General features: G+C 50.8%; 2 protein-coding genes and 2 non-coding genes across 9 annotated transcripts in view; 1 reads left to right on the top strand and 3 right to left on the bottom strand.

Moving 5' to 3' along the window:
• Positions 1 to 7: 7 nt before the first annotated feature.
• TSR1 (TSR1 ribosome maturation factor) lies at positions 8 to 10,419 on the bottom strand. The gene is made up of 15 exons (XM_075561203.1): positions 9,920 to 10,419; positions 9,650 to 9,753; positions 9,171 to 9,390; positions 8,929 to 9,063; positions 8,135 to 8,559; positions 7,066 to 7,225; positions 6,051 to 6,211; positions 5,561 to 5,757; positions 4,714 to 4,876; positions 4,332 to 4,442; positions 3,267 to 3,399; positions 1,774 to 1,890; positions 699 to 839; positions 523 to 597; positions 8 to 415 (listed from the first exon to the last, which is right to left on the bottom strand). Exons 1-15 carry the CDS (start codon positions 10,014 to 10,016, stop codon positions 237 to 239), a joined length of 2,418 nt encoding a protein of 805 aa, XP_075417318.1. The 5' UTR covers positions 10,017 to 10,419; the 3' UTR covers positions 8 to 236.
• On the bottom strand, positions 3,019 to 3,115 carry LOC142460644 (small nucleolar RNA SNORD91 family). The gene has a single exon (XR_012786814.1). It is a non-coding gene; the product is annotated as a small nucleolar RNA SNORD91 family (small nucleolar RNA).
• Positions 4,090 to 4,182, bottom strand: LOC142460643 (small nucleolar RNA SNORD91 family). Its single transcript, XR_012786813.1, has one exon. It is a non-coding gene; the product is annotated as a small nucleolar RNA SNORD91 family (small nucleolar RNA).
• A 624-nt stretch (positions 10,420 to 11,043) lies between the features above and the next one.
• Positions 11,044 to 21,569, top strand: part of SGSM2 (small G protein signaling modulator 2) — a 29,228-nt gene continuing 18,702 nt past the window's right edge. For 4 of the 6 annotated variants that reach the window (XM_075561200.1, XM_075561198.1, XM_075561199.1 and 1 more), the window contains exons 1-2: positions 11,044 to 11,309; positions 14,940 to 15,015. In XM_075561200.1, coding sequence (XP_075417315.1) covers positions 11,253 to 11,309; positions 14,940 to 15,015 — 133 coding nt within the window. In that variant the 5' untranslated portion in view covers positions 11,044 to 11,252. The remainder of the gene's footprint in view (positions 11,310 to 14,939; positions 15,016 to 21,569) is intronic. The other 2 variants (XM_075561201.1, XM_075561202.1) reach the window with 2 other exon arrangements.

The raw sequence follows: 21,569 nt of genomic DNA, 5'->3' as shown, positions 1-21,569 counted from the left end.
TCGAGAGTTGATATTTCTCAATAATTTAATAGGGTTTTTTTGGGGGTGTGTGGGGGGGATGAACTGTCAACAGAGAAGCATCCATATTTAACTGAGACACCTTGCTGAGGCCAAGAAAAGCCACAGCAGGCCTATAGGCTAAGGAGAAGACGCCAATGTTGCCCAATCACAACATGCAAGCTCTCCTGTCCATAAAACACCAACTGCAAGTAACAAGGCAGAATCCCTCGAGTCCGCTATTCCATGTCCACTTCGGGCATTGCTGTTGGAACCTCGCTTTGCACCCAAGGCACTGGTTCTGGCACATAAGGATCATACGTCCATTTTGGGAAAACTCGTTTATAGAGGTTCATCAGCACTGTGTCCTGAGATTTGAGCTTCCCATCAAAAGTGCACTTCATGTGGCCATGAGTACCTAGCAAGTAAACAGAGCAAATTAGTCAAAATAGAACACCTTTAACTCGGGAGCAATTTAGTAGCACTGGGAAACTAGCCAAGGTCCCAAAGCCTGCATTCTCTCACCTAAAGGCTCCTTGATGTGTCCCCGACGGCCCCACTTTGTTCTCAGTTCCACTGGCTTAAACCACATAACATCCTCTAAGGAGACATGATAAAAGACCAAGATGAAATACTTACCAACTGTTGGCCGCCCAACCTCATCCCACACAGGCTACCAGGTCCCCTTTCTTTCTACCTACCTCTGCTGAAAAACATGTAACGCACTACTGCCATCTTGGTCAAAATTTTGAAAGGATGACCACTCAACACCACACGCTTGATGACCATTCGGTCGGGATCAACCGACAACAGGTGGCCTGTAGCAATGAGGCTGTGCATTCCTACAGGACAAAAGTCGAGCAACTGTTCAGCAGGCCAGAGGCCAAATCCTTAGTCGAGGGCACTGCCCCCACTATTTGGCCACCTTTTCAGAAATAAATAGTGTCCCCTAGCAATGAAAAGCTTGTACCATAATCCCAAATAGTGTTGGTATCTGCTCTTGGGACACCCCTTAGATTCTTCTAGCACACACAACCAGGGGTGATTACTGCCCACTTTGGGACACACTGATCTACAGCAAGATTTTTTTTTTCAACATTTAAAGTCTATTGAACTTTAGTTAATAACTTTTTATTCATCATAGGAATAACTTCCCCAAAACGTTACAGCTGGACTGAAAGAGTATTTGGGAAATGTGATAATGTTGTTTACATAAATATTCCACATTACAAGTCCACTGGTGACCCAAAGGGATTTGCTTTCGTAGAATTTGAAACAAAAGAACAAGCAGCAAAAGCTCTTGAGGGAGGTCCAAGATCCTGAAGCCAGAGCAGCAAAGAAGCGAAAGGCCTCTGCCAATGCTGCCGGCCTGGCTCCCAAGGCTCCGAAGAAAAGTTCCCGTTGCCTCCCAGCCACAGATTCCAGCTTCCAAAGAGCTGAGTTCTTTACCCGCACGGTAATGGGCAAGGCCTTAAGGCACTTGTATTTATACGATTCCAAGCAAGACTTTCTTAAGAGAAACTTTATAAAGTAGGAATGCCCTTTATTGCCTGGCCTCCTGGATCCATGAAAAAGATCACTTAGCCAATAAGCGAAAACCCTCAGGCATAAAACCCACTTTTTCACCCCTGCCTCAGATGCACTGAGCTGCTGAGACTCAGATACACCGAATATAATAACGTCCCCATACCATTTGGCTCCCGAATCTACACTAGAAACGAGTACTGATCCTATTAAGGCTCTTCGGGCCTGGTCACCTCTGTGAACGCAACTCACCATTGCTGTTCTGTTTGAAAAGCAGCACAGATGCCGGTGGAAACGTGATCGGGGCATATACTGTCGCCACCAGGGCCCCCTCGGGAGTCAGGAATCTCTGAAACTTATGCTTATCCGCTGCCATGAGAGTTAACAGGAAAAAAAACTTTTCAGAATGTAACTAGGACAGTCATTTGTTAGAAGTGGATCACCGCAACTAAGGTGGGTTGTGTTTCTTTACCCCACTAACGCACTGGTATCAAGTCTATTCTGACTCAGTGACCCTGTGGGACAGCAAAGAAAAGCCCCATGGAGGTTTCCAAATGGTTAACTCTTTATGGGGAGAGAAAGAGCTTTCTTTCTCCTGAGGAGAGGCTGGTGGTTTTGAACTGCTAATCTTGCAGTTTACAGCCCAACAAATACATTGTGCTACCAGAGGGCCTAGTTTACCCCACTAGTTCTTTTCTTTCCTGCTGCAATACAATGAAGAGAATCCAATCAGTGATTTTCTAATGGAAACTAGAATCTCAGAGCGTGGACTATGCTCAGGGTTTGAAAGTTCTCAACAGTTCTTGAGAACAAGGTTGGCAAACTTTTTCACACCCAGAAAGTAAGTACCTGGGTCATACATGGTCTCCTCCAACTCCTCAGTTCTGCCAGGGTGGAAAAGCAGCCGTAGACAATATATACATAAACAAGTGAATGCAACTACAGTCCAGTACAACTCTTTTACAAGCTACGGGGTGGATCTGGCCCAAAGGCCATAGTTTGCCAACTCCAACCTTAGATCTTTCTGGAATTTATTTTTACCTTCAGTGTAACCATCACCCCTTTTAATACTGACGCTACCAGGAGAGAATCTCAAGGAAAAGGGAAGTTAATCTCATCTGAATGGGGCACAGCTGGCGGGAGTGAGAATTAGCCAGAGCATCCATTAATACGTCACCATCTTCCTCTTGCCGTTATTGAAAACTGTGTGCAGGTGATTGTCACAAGCCCTCAAATGGGCGGGCAACCTTGCCACTCCCAAGTGTAGGGCTGCAGTTACTGCCACAGAAATGTCCCCTAACTGCCTCTCCATTCTCATCCAGTCTCAGCATATCATAGCCTACACCTGTCTCCTTTCCCCCCCCCATGGGCCACACCCAACCTCCAGCCAGTCACCACTGCGCTGGCACGACAAGACGCCAGAGCGCCATTCTTTCCACCCCACCCTTTTATAAAGCTGCCAGATCCTGCTCAGCCCTCCTGTGGAACACGTTCTCATGGCAAGGAAGCCTCAGCCCCATAGAGATGGCATCACTCGGGGGCTTCAGCCAGGTGCAGACATTCTTTCTGGTTCTTAACATCCCTGGTTTCTAAGCCAGAGAACTAAAGACCTTTAATCCAGCGAACTAGGGTGTGAAGCTGCGTGTGCTAGCACGCACACACAGTTCATGTAGAATGACAGCCCCCCTCACCCCCCGCAAAGACAAGAGTGTAGATAGGAACCCAGATGTTTCCCAACTCCTAACCTGCAGTGTGCTGAGAGAATAGGGGTGAGGCTCGGAAGCGCCTGAACCCACAGTGGAAGATCAGCTCCTCTTTGGCTTTCACAGGTTCATTGTGGCCAGGGTGTCGGCTCACCACCATATTCAATACTGACATCTGGGGACCAAAGAAGGAAAGCAAAACATCATAATCTAGGACACAGTTTAACAGTCTAACCCCAGGGTCCTCAAACGTTTTAAACGGGGCCAGTTCACTGTCCCTCAGACCCGTTGGAGGGCCGGACTATAGTTTTAAAACAAACAAACAAAAAAACTATGAACAAATTCCTATGCACACTCCACACCTCTTACTTTGAAGTAAAAAACAAAAGGGCAAAAACACCCGGCGGGCCGGATCAATGTCCCCGGCAGCCCACGTGCTGCAGTTGGAGGATCCCTGGTCTAACCTGAAAGAAAGCGAACCAACGGGCCTGCTCGCACTCACTTGAGGAACTGGCATGGCTAACATGGTAGTGTGTCAATGATGTGCCACGGATTCTTCCTTTACCTCCATCAGCACCTAGTAGTCAAGCCACATATTGGCCACAGTCAGTGGCCTTCAGCCTTCAAGTCACTGACTCATCACACACCTCAAGCCATATTCAAGCTTACTCTTCCCCAACCCTTACCATACCTTCCAAAGGTCAGCGTTTTCACATACACACCCTAACCTACATGACTCCTGGCCAAGAGAAACGAAACCACCCTTGACATAAGCCGTTTGTTGTTTTTTTAAGCCCTTTGTTTTTAAGGCTGCCAACTGTTACTCAAAACCTGCTCTCCCTATCTCAAAACCTCCAAACCTACCTATCAGAGAAGTCTCAGCACCGCAGAAGCCGCATCACTGAGATGCTTCAGACAGGTTCAGACATTCTGGGTAAAACCATCACTGACTTCTCAGTTACTCTCTCTGACTCCTCATTGGAAAGCAGGGGATGTATGCATGCCAAGGAGCAGACTGCCAGTCTCATGAACAGAATTTTAAACTAGGCCAAAACAACTGGTAGGAAAGTGCCAGAATCCCCATTTTCCCACAAGACACCATCTCACCTTCTGTTCATGAGGTAGCAGGGAAAACGCAATCAAGGGTGCTCCTTGCCTGAAGTATTCAGCCACAGATACAGGGACTTGAGAGACATGCAGTGTGACGTACCAGCCAACCTGCCAGAAGGAAGCGCAAAACAATTGCAGGCTTAGCCTTAAGGTTCCAACGAGGAGGAAGCAGCTGTTCTCCACAAATGTGTTCCATAGGCAACACGATCCTAAAGCCGCTTCTTACCCTTCAGAATGCCTTTCACTTAACACCTCTGGTACCTCTTGTTCCCCACCATCACGCTTTATCAGTGGTTCAGTGAACTAAGATACTCATTCTCATGCCAAGAGGAGTAAATTAAGGGCCCCCAATGACAGGGATGGACAAGGCAGGAGATACCTCAGCTCCTTCAACCTCTTTTTCCTCAAGCTCTTTAAAGATGCGTCTTCTAGTATTAGTGAAATTCTGAAACTGAAAGATCCGTGCATAGTCAAGAGGAAGGTTTTCCTTAGGATCCCACGGAGATGTCCGGAAGCTCTTGAGGCCTCGGTATTTCTGAAACCTAGAACACAGGTTTTAAAGAAATTAACAAAGTCAACATTTCCATGACGCTCCTTTACCCTTTTCCTCAATCACTTCTACAATGGCTAAGGCACTACGTACCTTAAAAGAACTCTACTCACCATCTCTCAAAATAACCCAACATCCAAACCAAGGCTACTTCTCAAAATTGTAACAAGCATTTCAGACCCAAATGCAAGATTCTCACTAATGAGGAACAAAGTGTTTATAGTGGCTCCCTAGTGATGCCAATGGAGTGGCTCCCAAACTCGCTAAACGAGAACTTGGAGAAAAGCCCTACCTCGCTCATCCAGTCAAACACTGGCATTGGTCAGACTCCTCTTCAGAGTGCACATGATCTTCGTGTGTCTACTCTTACTGTTCTACCAGCTCTCCTCCCCCCAAACCTCCACTTCAATTGAGTATTAGCTCCGACAGGAAGCATTTGCTAATGCATTCTGATCTTTTCCCCTCACTGAAGCCCTGTGCTGTTACAGGTCTGTACCACACAACCCAGAACTTGGTTATAAATTGTTTTTTCTGGTATGTACGTCTTGCCTTCCTCTCTAGAATGTTAGCCCCTAAGGGGCAGGGACCATGTGTTTTTCTTGTCAAGTATCACATGGACATAGTCTGAGCCACATAAATAACAATGCATTGATTAGACATAGACTCATCGACTAACCGAACTCTAGCAGCCACGTCTCGAGGGGTGTCCATTTCATCTGGAAACATCTCTTCGAGTCTTTCTTGTTTATATTTCTCCAACATTTTTTCCTCAGACTCTTCATCCACTTTCTCATCATACAGATCATCCCTCACAGACTCTCCTATAGTCATAGTTTCACATTCCTCCTCCTCTTCCTCTTCACTAATCTCATCCTGTGGAATTTTGAATTACCATTAGTTTGAAGGAAACCCATACTCGCCTCTACCCAATGGTGTTAAGCAAAGGATAAAACACTTTCACTAGAGAATCTCAACCAATACCCATTCTACCATATGTGAAATTATAAAACAAATGCTTCCTTCTTAGCAATTACAGCCATTTCTCAGAACTAACAGCCACTCTACAGCCGCCCATGCGCATACTCCCCACCCCCTTCCGGATCAGGTTTGCTCTTTGCCTTGCATTTAGGGCTGTTCAGAGAGGGGCCCGAGGGCCCTTTCTTCACCTGGGATTCCTCTTCCATGAAATCCTCACGCTCCGGATCGTCATCGCTTTCATCTCCTTCCCCACCACTTTCACCATCCTCATCCAAAATCCACTCCGCTTGGTAACTGGATGTGCCTTTGGGGACCTTCTTCACCACCTTGGACCCTTCCTTCAGTAAGTCTGTAAAAGACTAAACTAGTTACGTAAATGACATAGCTCCTTTCTCCAGTTACTCTTGGTATTCTCCCCTAGGCAAGAACTCAGTGTAGGTTTCTGCTGCTATCTGAAAGTAACAGATTCTTATGCAACATTTTGCAATGGCGTAAAATAATTACCATTCACTAGTAGGGTTAAACTGTTTTATTGGCATATAATTCAATGTAGGAAAAATGTTGAGCTTTCCCAGACCCAGAAATCAACTTTGCAAATCATACCAAATAACATACCAAACAAAAACCCTGAATAACACTAGCACATAGTAAAAGTAGGAATGGAATGACAACTACACAGCCTATATAGCGACGAACTAATGTCTGCACATCAGCAGTTTCCAGAGAAGGTGCTTGGTGATGCCACTCGCACGGCTGCAACACAAACACCGAATGCGAGTCTGGGCTCTCCTTTTGGCCAGAAAAAGCAAATACCAATGGAGGTCTTTCATAAGAGCCAAGCAGTGTGAAGCGAATTTCCAAAAAGCAGTGGATACCTATATTGCTGCCAACACCAGTCTAGCCGCCGCTCTGGTAGAACAACTCCCAAATTCGACTCACTAGCTTCAGAACAAACCATACTCACAGAGCTACAATATGAAATAAACCATGATATAATGCCCAAACTGTTTATCAATGCATTCCAAAACAAGAACAGGTCAATTCTGAAGGGAAAAAAGGAGCAAAACTGTTCAATGTTTACTGCAAACATAAGGCAGTAAAAATCTCCTCATTCAACTCTAAGTTATAAGGTCTTTGCTGTGAACGGAACCAAACTCACAATTTCAGGCTGGAAGAATTACCAACAAGTCAGCCAATACCAACCATTTGCCTCACTCAGCTCCTCCTCGGTGGGCCAGGTCTGCTCCCCCTCCATTGGATCTGGGACAATCTCGGATTGCAAAGATTCCTGTCTGTCCGGGTCGGCTTTCATTAGGACCTTAAGGTCTTCCTCCATTTCAACCGCAGCATCTGTAACAGGAATCTGACAACCAAAAAAAAAGCAGCTGAGGGTCAGCCAAGTATTAACTCCAAAGCTAGGAAGATTTAACCCCAGAACCAAAAGGCTCTAATCTAATTGAAGTGCTCAAAGAGGAAATAAAACAATGAAGCAAATCTCTAAACCGTGTCAAAATATTTCCAGTGACTCTTTCCTAATGTTTACGTCTCTACTTGAAAGCTTCAAAGAGCCCTGCTAATGTTGCATGTTACATGTTGGTCTGCTAACCCCAGAGCAGCAGTCTGTGGGAGATGAAGTTTTCTGGTATAAATGTTTACAGCCTCAGAAACCTCTAAGGGCAGCTCTACCCTGTCCACAGGGTCTCTACGAATCAGAACTGACATGATGGCACAGTTTGGGGGTTTTGCTCAAAAAAAAAAAAGTTTCTGAAGCCTTTCATCACCTGCCCCTTCTCCTACTCAAATCAAGTCACTCTCATGCTGATTTCTTCAGCCTTCAAAAAGATCCTCTCATGCACAATTGTGCCAAGGTGACCTTAGCCTCTTCGGCTGGGATAGTCTTTCACCTCTCCTCAGTCATTCACCCTGTTCACACCTGGATGAAACCTGATCTCTGTGAAGCTTGCAGGTCTACTCTCTCAACTTCCATACCTTAGGCACATACTATCTAATCTTTATTACATGGGTGTGCCACTGTTTAGGGAAGCGACCCCAATGCATGTCTTCTATTAACTTATACCCAATTAAAGTGTCGGGCACCAGAAAATCCTGGATAAGTTTCTTTATGGACAAAGTTATAGTTAACTATTGCCTTACTCCCAACTAGCAAGAGCCTCCATTGACCCAAGTGTACAGCCCACCTTTTCTCAGTTCCCTCCTGTATCAGCTCATGTAAGAATCCACAATATATGCTTTTCAAGAACACCAATCTTACCTCCATTGCCATGTGTGGGTCTTTTGGAGATTTAAGTACTCTAGGATTTAAAGGAAAAGGGTCCACAGGGGCATCTATCTGTTTCATCTGGAAATCGCCATGTCCAGTGATGTGCAACAAGCTATTCACATTTAGAGCCTGCCCTCGAACATAGCCAGAGACTTTCAAAGTGCCAACCAAGTGATTTTCCTCACTAGGCACAAAGTCAGTGGAGTGGGCAAACAGGTAGGCCCGCCGGTCCCGAAAGGCAAGATGACGTTGCTTTTGGTTAGCCAACTGCCTGAGCAGCAGCCCTGCCTCCTGCTGAGAGTCTAACAGGAGGAGTTTGTCATCAGGAAACCGCTTCTCCACTGCTTTACTTAGCTTCTTTCTGGCATCTAGTTGCTTCTTTGGTGGAAGGCCAGAAACTCCTTGGACAGCCAGTGCTGAGAGAGAAAGAAAAGGAGTTTGGTGGCTGAGTGCTTCACTGTCATGACAAGACAGCCCTCATGCAGTTCACCAAGGATCACTGGGAGACCCAACAGCTGGCAACCTACAGACATTTCACAATGAAACCGAACTTCATCTGAGCAAAGGGCAACCTTTAAATAACAGGGAGCACTGGAAAATGAAAAGATAATGGAATTCCCCCACAAATTTTTGAGGCCCCCTCACACATACAATGAGCTGTTCTCAGGGTGTCCCTGTACCAAGTGCCAGGCAGAGTCCTGGCAGATTATAGGTGCTCACAAGAAAAAGAAAATAAAAGAGAGAAGAAACATATCTTCCCCTCCAATACTCCCTAACTCACTTACTATAGGTGGGAAGCCCCTGAGCAAAGAGGCAAGAAAGGCAGTAGTCCCCAGTGCTGTCCCAGCCTTCTTGGCAATCCAGGAGGAACAGGATGGAATCAGCCACTTTAGCCATGTCCAACAGTGTGTGCAGATCCCCTAGAGATGGAAGAAGGCAATGAGAAGTAGCTGGCTCCACTCGGGCTTCAATACAAAACACCACTGCTATCTAAGCAATAATGGCAGAAAGCAAACAGCACCCTAACCTGGCTTTGCAGACGTAAAGAACCACCGATGTTTCAACCGGGGACACAGCAGCATAAAACGATGGGTGCTTCCCCATTCACTTGGGTGTACCGTTCCAATGTCGCTATCCTGAAGTAGACGAAGGGCCTCTGGCAGGGAAACCTTGTTATGCAGAGGTACCACCAGCACGTGATGGGGAGCACCATCCTTGCTGCCCAGCTGTCTCTTCTCCGCCAGAACCTAGAGACGGAAAGGTTCAGAAAGCATCTCTGTGGGTCCTTCCAGCATTTCATTTCCAACAGCACAGATGCGCCCCCTAACCTTGTGAGTGGCAGGAACTGGGATCAAACTTGAAGATGCCATGAGGGGCAAACACCAGACATGTGTGCTAAGATTATTCCCTCCCCCCACCCCCCAAGGTCTCGGTTACTGGTTCCAGTCTTCTCCCGCCCCAAACGGCTGAAAGGCCACACCATTCCCCACCTCCCGCTCCTCTCACCGCCTCTTTCTTCTGCTTCCGTAGCTGGTTGGCCCGATGCCTCTGATCGACTCGGCTGAGCTCTCTTCTCACTTTCTTGCTTAGAGCTTTCACTGCCAGTCGGCCTGGAGGGCAGATCAGAAAGGGATTTTGTGCTGGGCATCAAAAGAAAGTCAAAAATGGGGACTTGGAGTTTAGGGCCCAGACCAGATAGGCGCTCAGTTTCAGAATGGGGAAAATCCGTTCACCTCGGCTAAGCAGCCAATTCTTCCTCCTCCCCCTTCTACTCACCCCTGCCATCTCGTTGCGCGGACCCCCAACCCCGATGCCGCCCGCCCTTATGAGCTTTATTCTGCTGCTTCAGCGGGCCAGAGCGGTGAGCCGCCATGCTGCCGCTCACGTGGAAGAAGTCAGCACTACTTCCGGGCCGGCCCGAGTGCTTCCGGCTCACGATGGGGGCGGGCTCTCAGCCTGGGCGGCTTCCCCCGAGCGTCGCAGCCTAACCGGCGTGTTAACTTTTCCCACGCGGCTGTCGCGGCTGGGGGCTTTAAATGTCATGCTCTTGTGAGTCAGGTTCTCGGTTCGGGCGTCAGATTCTGCCCCCCTTTTATTGCATTATAAAGTTGCATCGCGTAGCAAGAGGCGGAAGTCCCTCCGCGCCGTGGAAGGTGCAGCCCTTCCTGGAACTTGTACTTGTGCCCGCTGTCCTTCGGTTTGCAGCAGCAGGTGTTCTTCGTCACGTTCAACAGCCTTCTTTCCCTCAACTCCTTGGCGAGGCTGCTGAAGGTTCCAAGCCGAACGGGCTTCTCAGCTTTGCCGGCTCCGTTCACAGTTCCTGACTCCCCCCCCCCCCGCGCCCCCACATCCCACACCCGCTCTCATAGACACACGCACCTAAGGAAGAGCCAGGCTGGACGTGGCCACCCCGAGGGGACGTAGAGAGGACCCTTGCTTCCCCGGGATGCGTTCGCATCCCTCTTCCCACAAGCTTTTCCCCCGGGGGGGGGCGATCCACCCGGCAGGGGGACACTCCGGAGAACGCTTGGCGCTCGGCCAGGCTGAGCCTCTCCCGCGGAGGTCCGAACCCCTGCGACCCGGGTCCTTTCCTTCCCATCGGAAGACTAGCCAGGGGGCGTCTGCTGGATTCGATCTCGCGCTGTCGCGGGGACCGTCTCCTCAGTCCACGGCCAGCCGGGTCCGGCACCCGCCCGGACGCCCCACCCGGCCAGCTCCGGGCGCTCACAATGCGGATTAGCGCCCTCGGGGCGGGCGCGGGCGCGTTGCCATGACAGCGGCCCGCGTGGCGCGCTCCCGGGCCCGCCGCCCCAGGCGCGCGCGCCTCCCTCCGTCCCGACCCCCCCACCCCGTCACTGAGAGCCCCCCCGCCCCGGCTGTGGGTAAGGGCCGGGCCAGCCGCCTGACGTCTGTGCGGGGCTCGGAAGATGGCTGCGGAGCCCAGCACCGGGCACTGGCTGCGGCGGCGGCGGCGGCGGCGGGCGGGGAGCGCGGCGGGCGGGGGCTGCGCCTCGCGCGGGGGGCGCTGAGCTGAGCATCGCGGAGGCGGCGAGGGCGCGCGGGGACTCGGAGGGTCGCTGCGCGCCGCCTCCCCGCCAGCCGCCACACCATGGGCAGCGCTGAGGACGCGGTCAAAGAGAAGCTGCTCTGGAACGTGAAAAAGGAGGTAAAGTCCCGGCAAGAACCCTGCGGGGGGGTCTCGCGCCCGGGCCCAGGGGGCGGGAAGATCCGCACCCACCCCGGGGCGCCGGCTTGGGCCGGGCGGGGGCGGGGTCCTGGACGGGTGGGGGCGCCCGCATCTCCTCCTAATTGGGGAGCAGCACCCCTGGGCCCCGGAAGCCCGGCCGGAGCTCCGGGGCATGTTTGCTCCGCGGACCCGCAGCTCCCCGCCCAGTGACGGCAGCAGCGCTGGGAGAGCGAGGTCGGGGGAGGGGTGGCGGTGATTTCTGGAGCGCTGCCCATTCATTACCCTCGATGCCAGGGGACGGGGCGGGGTCCCGCGCAGGCCTCCTGAGGCCAGAAGCCGGTAATTGGGGGCTTCGCGCCCCTTTTCTGGATGCACACCCCCTCCCCAGCCCGCATCCCTTGGGAACTGAGTCGTGGCTGCCGCTGCCGGAGGGTTTGCTGCACACCTCACTGTTTCTCCTTCCACGCCCACCTCCTTTCCCAGGGATCTAGGTTTTTTTAAGAATGGTTTTCAAGACTAGATTCTAGATTCGCGTCCCCCACCCCCCACTCCTTTGGATGGAGGCTCCCAAGTCAGAACGAATCTTGCCTTCTACCAACCCCCCTTTTACCTTGACCCAGCCCAAAAGCTCCTCTCAGGGGAGGGGAGGTTGCCCATCTGAATGACTCACCCCCAGATGAGAGCTGGAGAGCTTACACCCGCAGTTGATTAGAATGAGTTAGGCCTCTGCAGCCACAAGCTTCTTCCACCACCTGCCTCTGGCCGTGATGGGCCAGACGTGTCCGCCCTCTGTTTTGTCCACGAGCACCACTCAGTGCCTGGCCCACAGTAGGCACTCAGGGACGACTCCATTAATAAATCTGCTGCTCTTAAAGACTGCTGGGAACGCATACATTTTAGCACGGACTGGACAGAGCGCTGTGACCTTAAAGAAGTTACTTTGTCTCTCCCTGAGTGTCAATCTCTTCATCTCTAAAACAGGAAAAGGTTACCCACCATTGTCCCGTGTTAGTTCCTTTCGTGGGTCCTAGATCTGCAGTGATTCTAATAGAATCCTTGGAGGTTCGGGTGGTTCCCACGCTGCAAACCCTGGCCTGCCTACTCCACCTTCCCACTCCCTGGCCAACAGGTGGTTGAGCACAATCTCCAGCTGGGTCTTTGAAGCTCTGTCTTGCCTTTGCTGTGGAGTGGCCCAGGAAGGATGTCTTAACCCACCCCTGTGATCCCCACTCAGCTCTCCCTGAGGGAAAGAGACATCTTCATGCTTGTCCTTGGGAAGTGAGCAGTCTTGAGCCAGTGATTTACACAAACAACAAGAAAGTACTTCAAGTTGTAGCCAGGTGTGCTGAGATTATTGGTGTGATCCAAACTTGTTCATGCAACTCCAAGAATGATTCCTAAACAAACGGATGGCATATCCAGAATATGCCACAGCTGTATATCTTACCAGGGTGCCCTGGTGGCACAGTGGTTAAGCGCTCGGCTGCGAACTGAAAGGTCAGCCGTTCCAACCCACCAGCCACTGTGCAGGAGTAGGATGTGTGGCTGGCTTTTTGTGTCAAGATTTCCAGCTCTGAAACCCCTGTGGGACAGTTGTTCTCTGTCCTAACAGGTTGCTGTAAGTCGGGATCAATTTGATAGCTATGGGTTTAGTTTTTGATGTAACCTTTCCTGACAAAGACTGATCTTCTCTGAACCCACTGTATTTCCCAGCCACCTTCACCACTTAAAAGAACTGATTTCCCGAGAAACCTCTCTTCCTTTCCTGCAGATGGGACAGGAATAGCCTTTCGCACAGGACCTTAACCTAGAAATCTGCTTCAGACATCGGCTGGCCTTAGAGTTGTAGCATCATGCTGAGCTGTTTGATGCCAGCATTCCTGGGGAAGTCTTCTAAGATGCTATGGACAGTTTAGCGTGCATGAATTGTTTTGGTCCCCTTTACCTCACTGCTAGCCAGGAGGAGACTTGTGGTTCCTCCTCTGGTCTTGCCAGACTTCAGGAGTCCTTCCCCCATACAAACCATCCTGAGGGCGACCCTTGGGTGGTGGTAGCATCAGAGGAGACCAGCTCTGCTTAGAGCTTACTTTATCTGGAATGTTTTCATTATGATGTGTTGAACTTGAGGTCATCCACTCCTCTAATCTTCAGTGTTAGTATCTGTCTCCTGGCATCACTGGCCTGCGTCCTCTGGGGCATTCAAGGTGTGGGGAGCACAGCTGGTGGGAGTGGTAAATTGGTATGACCGTTTGGGGCAGCAATTTGACAGTATCTAGTAGCGTTGCACATATATGCATGCCCCAGGGCCCAGAGACTCCAGACCTACATGTTTAATGAAAAGAAATGCTACTGGAGCTTCACCAAAAGGCATATCCAGAATGTTCTTAGCCATCACTATTCATAACTACTCCAAACTGGAAACTCTGCCAGTACCCCTCTGTGGTGGGGTAGATTAATATCTTAGAACATAGCAGTGAGAAGGAACTCTAGTCACAAAACAACAATGTGAACCAAAATCAGCATCGACTCATTGGACTGGGTCGAAATGCCCCTGCCAGTTTCTGAGACGGTAAATCTTGATGGGAGTAGAAAGCCCGCCTTTCTCTCAGGGAGCGGCTGGCTGGTGGTTTCAAACTGCCAACCATGCCATTAGCAGCCCAACGTGTAACCACCACACCCTCCAGGGCTCCTGGAATAGGAACCGATCTCACACTCACTCAGATCAACAGAAACCACCATAAACCCAGCACACAGCGTGATTCCATTTATCAAAAGTACAAAACCCGGTGAGGCCAGTCAGGAGAGTGGGGACCCTGGAGGATGGGGGTAACAGCTTTAGGGTAGGGGTCATGTGTTGTGTTTGCTCTGGACACTGGTTTCACCGGTGTGTGCAGTTTGTGAAAATTCACCACGCTGTCTATGTAATTTGGATCCGTGCCCTCTCAGGGCAGCTCCACTCCATCCTGCCTGCTCACTCTGAGTCGGAGGGAATTGGCTCAGCAACAGGGGCTTTTGACGCCCTTTCTACACTTCACTCTGCATCAATAAAGTTTGTGTTGGTGCTTTTGTTGTTTTATTATTATTATTATTATTAAATGCTTCAAGGCAGAAAGAGGTGATTGCTCCCCTCAGGTGACTGCTCACCTCACCAGGTATTTGGAAGCTCTTTACATCCAGACAGGAACACTAAGCCTTTCACACCTAGGTGAAAAGCCCAGGCTTGTGAGCATGTTGACCGTGCCCCTAAGGCCTGGCCAGATGCTGGTTCCCTAACTTTCCAGAAGGAAGAGAGTAAGAGGGACAGGTTGTTCATCCACAGCCTGAGCCAAGACAGTCTATCCCTAAAGAACAGCTGAGTTCAGATGAGCAAACATCACCCAGCCCTGCTCTCCACATCAGGGCACTTCCTCTGGAGGGAGAACACCTCCCTGCTTGGTTTGTGGGATTAGTGGAGCTGCTGTGCCCTGCCTCCCCATCCCTGGCATCTGCGTGGCACCTATCCCAGGCCAGCAGGGCAGAGCCAGGCTATTTACTTGCACACAGGCCTTTGACCGGGAACTGGAGATATGTTCACATGTACATACAGTTATGCTGCCTGTTTGTCCCTAGGTGAAGCAAATCATGGAGGAGGCGGTCACCAGGAAGTTTGTGCATGAAGACAGCAGTCACATCATCGCTCTGTGTGGTGAGTAAGAGTGCCTGGGGGTTAGGGTGGTGGGAGGTGTGACTCCTGGGCTTAGAACAGAGGGCAGGACACCTTCCTGGATCCAGGGAGAGGTAAGTTCTAGTTTAGCAGTTCTCAAAAGTGGCTGCCAGCCACAATCAACTCAGAGCTTCTGTCTCTCCCAGGGCCTCTCTTGGATCTGCTGAATCAAGATCAGAGAGAATGAGAGAGAGAGAGAGAGAGAGAGAGAGAGAGAGAGAGAGAGAGAGAGAGAGAGAGAGAGAGAGAGAGAGAGAGAGAGAATGAGAGAGAGAAAGAGACTAGACTTTCCTTAAACCCCAAAGTCAAACTCACTGCCGTCCAGTTGATGCATCAGTGCTGACCCGCCGTGACCCTATAGGCTAGAGTTAAACTGCCCTGTAGGTTTCTGAGGCTGGAACTCTTTACAGGAGTAGGCAGCCACGCCTTTCTGCCCCACAGAGCAGTTGGTGGTTTCCGCTTCGAGTCAACGTGGACTGGACGGCTGGTGGGCTGAGGACCTTGTATTGTAGTTCGCAGCCCGATGTGGCGTAAGCACTACGTCACCTGGGCTTTTCTAGTGGTTGTAAAAATACTATATAAGCCAAACATGTGCCAGTTCAGTTTTGTTAGGTACACAATTTAGTGATGACAGTGTCGCTGATGAAAGCCCAATCAGGAGTTCGTATGTTTTCAGCCTCTAGCATAACCATTCTCAAATGTCAGTGCGCACCAGAATCACCTTAACCCAAACTCACAAGGCAGTTCTGACTCCCAGCTGCCCTGGAAGGACCGAGGAGAGCTGCTCCAGGAGTGCATCCTTATGGAAGCAGACGGCCTCATTATCCCCGAGGAGCAGCCAAAGGGATTGAACCACTGACCATGTGGCTAACGCTGTGATGCTCCTTCGAATCGCCTTCCAAACTCAACTGCTGTCAAGTCGAGGTCAACTCTTAGGGTAGGGTCAATCTGTCCCATGAGTTTCTGAGGCTATCAACTGTTTACAGGAGTAGAAAGCCCAATGTTTCTCTTGCAGAGTGGCTGGTGGTTTTGAACTATGGACCCTCCCGACTGCAGAACCACCTTAAGTGCTTATTAAAACTGAGTCCTAGGCTCTCACCCCAGACTTTCTGATTCCACTTGGTCTAGAGTCAGGCCTAGGAATTTGAATTTCTGACAAGTGAGCGATTCCGACCCTGCTGGTTTGGGGTACCCATCTGAGAGCCGCTGCCCTAGACCCCTCAGGTTTGAGAGCCAGTGCTTTGATTTCTCCTCACATTAACTTTGGGCCGAGGTTTGTGCCTTTGGGATGTTCCCTATGTCACATCTTAACTTCCGATTGACCCCACCCCTGCGGCCCTTCCCCACTCTCCAGGCACACCATTGCTTCCTCCTCAGTGGGACGACTTCACTGTCATAGAAACATACCTGTCAAAACAAACAAAGGAAACGTACCTGTCTATCAACAACATGGTATTCTTGGGTTTTGGGTAATATAACTACCTCTCCATTCGCTTTCCCAGGGGATAAGGAGCCGTTTGCCATCTGTTTGCTGGTTTCCTTCGCCTCTGGGACCGGTGTTGGGGTGAGAGGAGGGGCGGCTGTGCATTTCAGTGGGGTGGGGGGGACAGTAAGGTGCAGAGAGGAACAGGAGGCTTTGACGGCAGGGTGGTTGAGGCAGGTCGCTGTTCTTCCAGTCAGTTCATCATCAAGTACTCAGCAAGTCAGGGAGGAGACTCTCACGTCACTGGCAAAGCCTCTGGCCTGGAGGCGTCCGTTCTGTTGGAGGGGACAGACGGAAACCACATGCGTAGCCAAATATGAAGCGGCTTCAGGACGTTCATGGGGAAATTCCATTCTTTTCATTGCATTTTACCACCGGCTTTTGGAAGCCCGTTTGATCACAGCATATGCTGACAGGCAGCGTGTGGTGCCTTGGAATCAATGTCAAGGGCTTGTGAAAATACAGGTTAGTGGGCCCTCACCCCAGACCTTCTGGTGCCAGTCAGTAAGCAGAGGTGGTGAGGGCAACAGGAGGGGAGGGGAAGGGCGGGGCCGTGTGAGCAGGCCCCGAGTGCCAGCCTTGATGGGGACCCTGGTTGTCCTCATGGGTCATCGGGGACAAGGTCCCTAACGTCTCTCACCTTAGCATTGTAAGCGCTCACAACTAATCTGTATTTGCATCTTCTTTGGGTATGGGGGGCTTGGAGTAAGTTTGCAGGATGTTGTCACCATCAACCGGCCCCTTCAGGTAAATTCCCTGTTCTCCATGATTACGTCATGATTCCCAGGATGACAAGGGGTAAGTCTGACCACACCTGGTCTTGGGCAGAGCTTGTGTGAGGGGAAAGGAGGCCAGGCTCACAATAAGGAGCCCTGGTGACACATCGGGTTAAGTATTATTGGGTGGCTATGGTCTCTGGCCCATGTCTATCTTTCTCACCAAAAGGGCTCTGCTGGCTGCCTGACTGGTGCCCCGCTTAGGGCTAGGCTTCACCCAGAGCACAGCCCCGGCAGTCTCACCAGTCGGGATGCGTGCACACGAGACAGGCTGGTGGCTATGGGGGGTGAGGGAAAGGGGCTTGGAGAAGAGAAGCTAGTTACAGCACCCCATATTCGGGCCACTCTGGGGGACTTCTGTCAGCTCTCTTTTGAGCAGCCCGGGCACCCCCAGGAAGCAATAGGACTCTTGCCCCGAAGCCCAGGGCTCTTTCTAACGGGCAGGACAAGCACACACCGATGTCTATTCCTGCTTGTAGCCAGTTTCAGTTGCTGAGATACAACAAGGACCCACAGGGTTCTAAGCTCAGCCCAATGCCAAAGAGCCCTGTTACGAGGGAGCTGTGGCCTCCAACGCTGGCCTTCAGTTCACGCGTGCTGCGGACTTAATGCCTGCAGGCTCGGCCACAAGGAGAGCTGGTTGGGGTGGGGCCTGGGGTGACCACGCAGCGCCCCTGGCCAGTCCTGCGGGAATGTGAGCTCGGGCTTGCCACGATCTGCTTTATTGTGAGAGAAGCCAGAAGTCTGGGTTTTCCTATGAAATTTCCCAGTTTTCATTCTGACAACTAATTCCTATTAAAAAAGAAAATTGTGTGGGCCAAACAAAAGGCGTCTGCAAGCCACTGCCAGTCTGCTGCCTAAGCCTCGAGCTCTGTGTAGAGCTATTGAAGGAGCTGTTAGCGGGAGGGGGTACCGCATTCTAACACTCAGTCAAGCAAGGATGCTGGGAGCCCTTCAAACGTGAGACAAAATCAGTGGTCAGTGCTGCAGTCAATCCCTACGTGGCCGTAAAATGTGGTGTGGTTAAAAGCAGTGGTTGTTCACCACATGCCCTGCCTGGCAGCAGTCGCGGTGCATCACACAGGGCGTCATCATCCGGGATTCTTGGGGAGTGGCAGAGAAAGGATTGCCATGGGATGGAAATGGCACCCCAGCGACTCTTTGGAGATCGCGATATGCCCACCTCTCTCAGCCCCTTGGAATGCACCTTCAGTCTTGGGCGGCATCTTGCTGCTGTCCCACCACATGCCGATCCAGCTCTGTTTTGGGAGAAACGGGCATCCGGAGAACGTGCTGAGAAACCGAACAGAGTAGCAGCCAGTGATCCACCTTCCCTAGAGCGGTGGGAACCACTGGCCACCTCGGCTCTGCACTGGCCCCTCTGCTCTTGGCAGAGGAAGGTGGTGGGGTGTGGACAAGACAGGCTTCTCCAAACCTCCTTAGAATACAGACATTTGAGCCAGAAATGCAACCTTCCTGGAGAACCTTAGAGTTGGAACAAAAGGATGCCAGGATAGTCCCAGAGGAGTGGCCAGACCTTGTTCCTGTTGCCCGTGTTGTGAGGTACAATCCAGTCACTTCTGAGGTAGGTACAACAGAACAAAACCCAGCCCGGTCGGGCACCAGCCTTACAATTGTTCTCCTGTTCGAGCCCGTCGTTGGAGCTGCTGTGCCAATCCGTCTTGTCAGGGCCTTCCTCGTTTTCACTGCCCCGCTAGTTTGCCAAGCATGGCTCCTGGTCCCTCCTGAGTACGTGTCGAAAACATGTGAGACGAAGTCTCGCCATCCTTGTCTCCAAGAACATTCTGGCTGTCCTCCTTCCAAGACAGATCTGTTTGTTCTTTTGGCAGCCGACGGTACTTTCAGTAGTCTCCGAGCCAGCACCGTAACTCACACGCATCGATTCTTCCTTGGTCTTCCTGATTCACTGTCCAACCTACACACGCCTGGGAGCCGATTGCACAGACCGTAGCTTAGTGCCCGCGGGAGACGAGCCACGTGAGCTTGCTGTGCAGCTTCTGAAACCTGTCTGTCCAGAAGTGGTTGGGGCGCTGCAAATAGAAACCTTCCAAAGGAGCTTTGCTGGCACACCAGGCTGAATGAGGAAGGGGTTTCCTCGCGCCCACCCCCTCCTACTGTGAGGGGAGGACCGGGACCAGTGTGACTGCCCTCTCCCACGGCAGAGGGTTGGGTGTACAAAACAACTCCACCCTGCCACAAGGGAGGAGACCCTTCCTGACCAGGTTACAAAGACAGGGCATTTTACTCCATAATGCAGCCTTTGGCATTCCCATAAGTACCTTCATGTAAAGACTCATTATGGAATCAAATTCATGCTTTATGTTTTGATGGTAGCTTCACGAACCCCCAGGTGGAGCCCACTGTACCCTCCGACCCTGTTTTTAACTTTAGAGTTGGGGTGGAGCACTCAAGGTCAGGATTAAGCCCCAAATGGTTCCAAGTTTCATTTTTGAACCCCATATTCATAATAGTCTTATTTGAGGCCCAGAGAGAGACCCTGGACAGACTTAGTGGGGCCATTCCCCAACTCCTAAATGACTCTCCTCCTCCAGAGACAGAGTGGGTGGGACCCAGGCTCCAGGTTTCCCATGTCCCTCCTCTGTGGGTTCACCCGAGGGTGGATTCAGGCGGAGACTGAGCTGAGCAGTAATGGGAGCCGGGGGTGGAGTCTGTGGGGCCGGGAGTTACATCAGAGCTTTATTAACCAGCTCCCTGTTGCTAAGCAGCTTTCATTAGCCTGGAAGGTCTGTGCAGTGAGCACGGCACGCTTTCCGGGGAAGGGTGAGGCGATGCAAATAAGCTCGCACTGAGGCAGGTGCCAGAGCAAAGCCTGGGCTGCTGCAGCGCAGACTCCCAGGGGTCGGAGCCTGCCCCCCCCTCGGGGAAAGGGATTCCTTCCAAATGCTCATTCTCAGGATAACCTACTGCTGCCCTTCATTCCAAAATGTTCTGGGGCTCAGCCTGTCCAAAGCTGGCACTTTGGACTCACTGACTTGGGTTCAGAGTGGTGGTGTGGTTACTCACTGGGCTGCAGTAACTGCAAGGTCAGCAGTTCGAAATCAGCAGCCACTCCAAGGGTGAAAGACAGGGCTTTCTACTCCCAGAAAGAGTTATAGTCTCGGGGGCAAGGGGGCAGGGCGGCGGAGAAGAGGATTAAATTAAAAAAAAGAGTTACAGTTTCAGAAACCCACAGGGGCAGTTCTACCCTGTTCTATAGGGTTCTATAGGGTTGCAGTGAGTCGGCATCCACTCAATGGCAGTGAGTTTGAGACCTGGCTTCACATCCAGTTCACGTCACTAGTATGTGACCAAGATACTCAGCATCTCCGGGCGCACCCCAAAAGTCTGATAAGGGATTAAAAGAGTAAAGCAGATGGCCAGTAGCATGGTATGCAATGAAGAGCCTTAGGGAAATTGTGAGTTAGGCTTTGGGCGACTAACTTCAGGGTCAGTAGTTCAAACACACCAGATGCTCCCCAGAAGAAAGATGAGGTTGGCGGTTCCCGTAAAGATTGAAAATCTCAGAAACCCTACCTAGGATAAGTGTGAGTTGGAATGGACTCGTTGGGAGTGAGTTTGCTTTGGTTTGTTACGCAGTAGGTGCTCAAAAGACAGTGCTTCACCATCACAGTCAGGGACGTGCTACTTTGCCCTTACAGCCTTCTCCATAAGCCTCTGAGAACCACCTCCGGGATTCCACCTGGGATTCCATGTTTCTGGGAGTTGGGAGCATCTGAACGATAAGGGAAACTTGCACACTGACTATCTGATGGATTAAAGGATTATTAATTTTGTAGGCATGGCAAAAGCATAACGGACATGCTGTTAAAGAATCTGTACCTTCTAAAGACCCATGCTGAACTATCTCAAGATACGAATGTGTGATACTGAAAATTTGCTTCAAAATAGTTCCCAGGGAAGGAAAAGAGTGGTGGGAAGGGGTCCAGCCGAAACTTGAGTGGTCTTGATAGGATCATCGTTTTCAAGTTAGGTGATGGGTACATGGGGGTGTTAGGACACCCTCCTTTGTACATGTTTGGAATTCTCCATAATGAAATTGTAAAGGGGAAGAAGAAACGGCAGAGGGGAGGTGGAGATAAGAGAGACAAGGACAGACCACTCTCTTAAGAAACGTCGCCTAAAGAGAAGCAGTTACATGGGGTTGTTCCTGAATGGAACATCTGCCTATCTGTCCATCTGTCTTGTCTATTTCATTCACCAGGGTTTCAGCTCAAACGAAGGTCTTAGAAGTTCTT

The sequence above is a fragment of the Tenrec ecaudatus genome, chromosome 10 (genome assembly GCF_050624435.1).
Source record: "Tenrec ecaudatus isolate mTenEca1 chromosome 10, mTenEca1.hap1, whole genome shotgun sequence".
NCBI classification, from domain to species: Eukaryota; Metazoa; Chordata; class Mammalia; order Afrosoricida; family Tenrecidae; genus Tenrec; species Tenrec ecaudatus.
The sequence above is the reverse complement of the archived record's forward strand: the minus strand, read 5'-3'. Positions and strand labels throughout refer to the sequence as shown.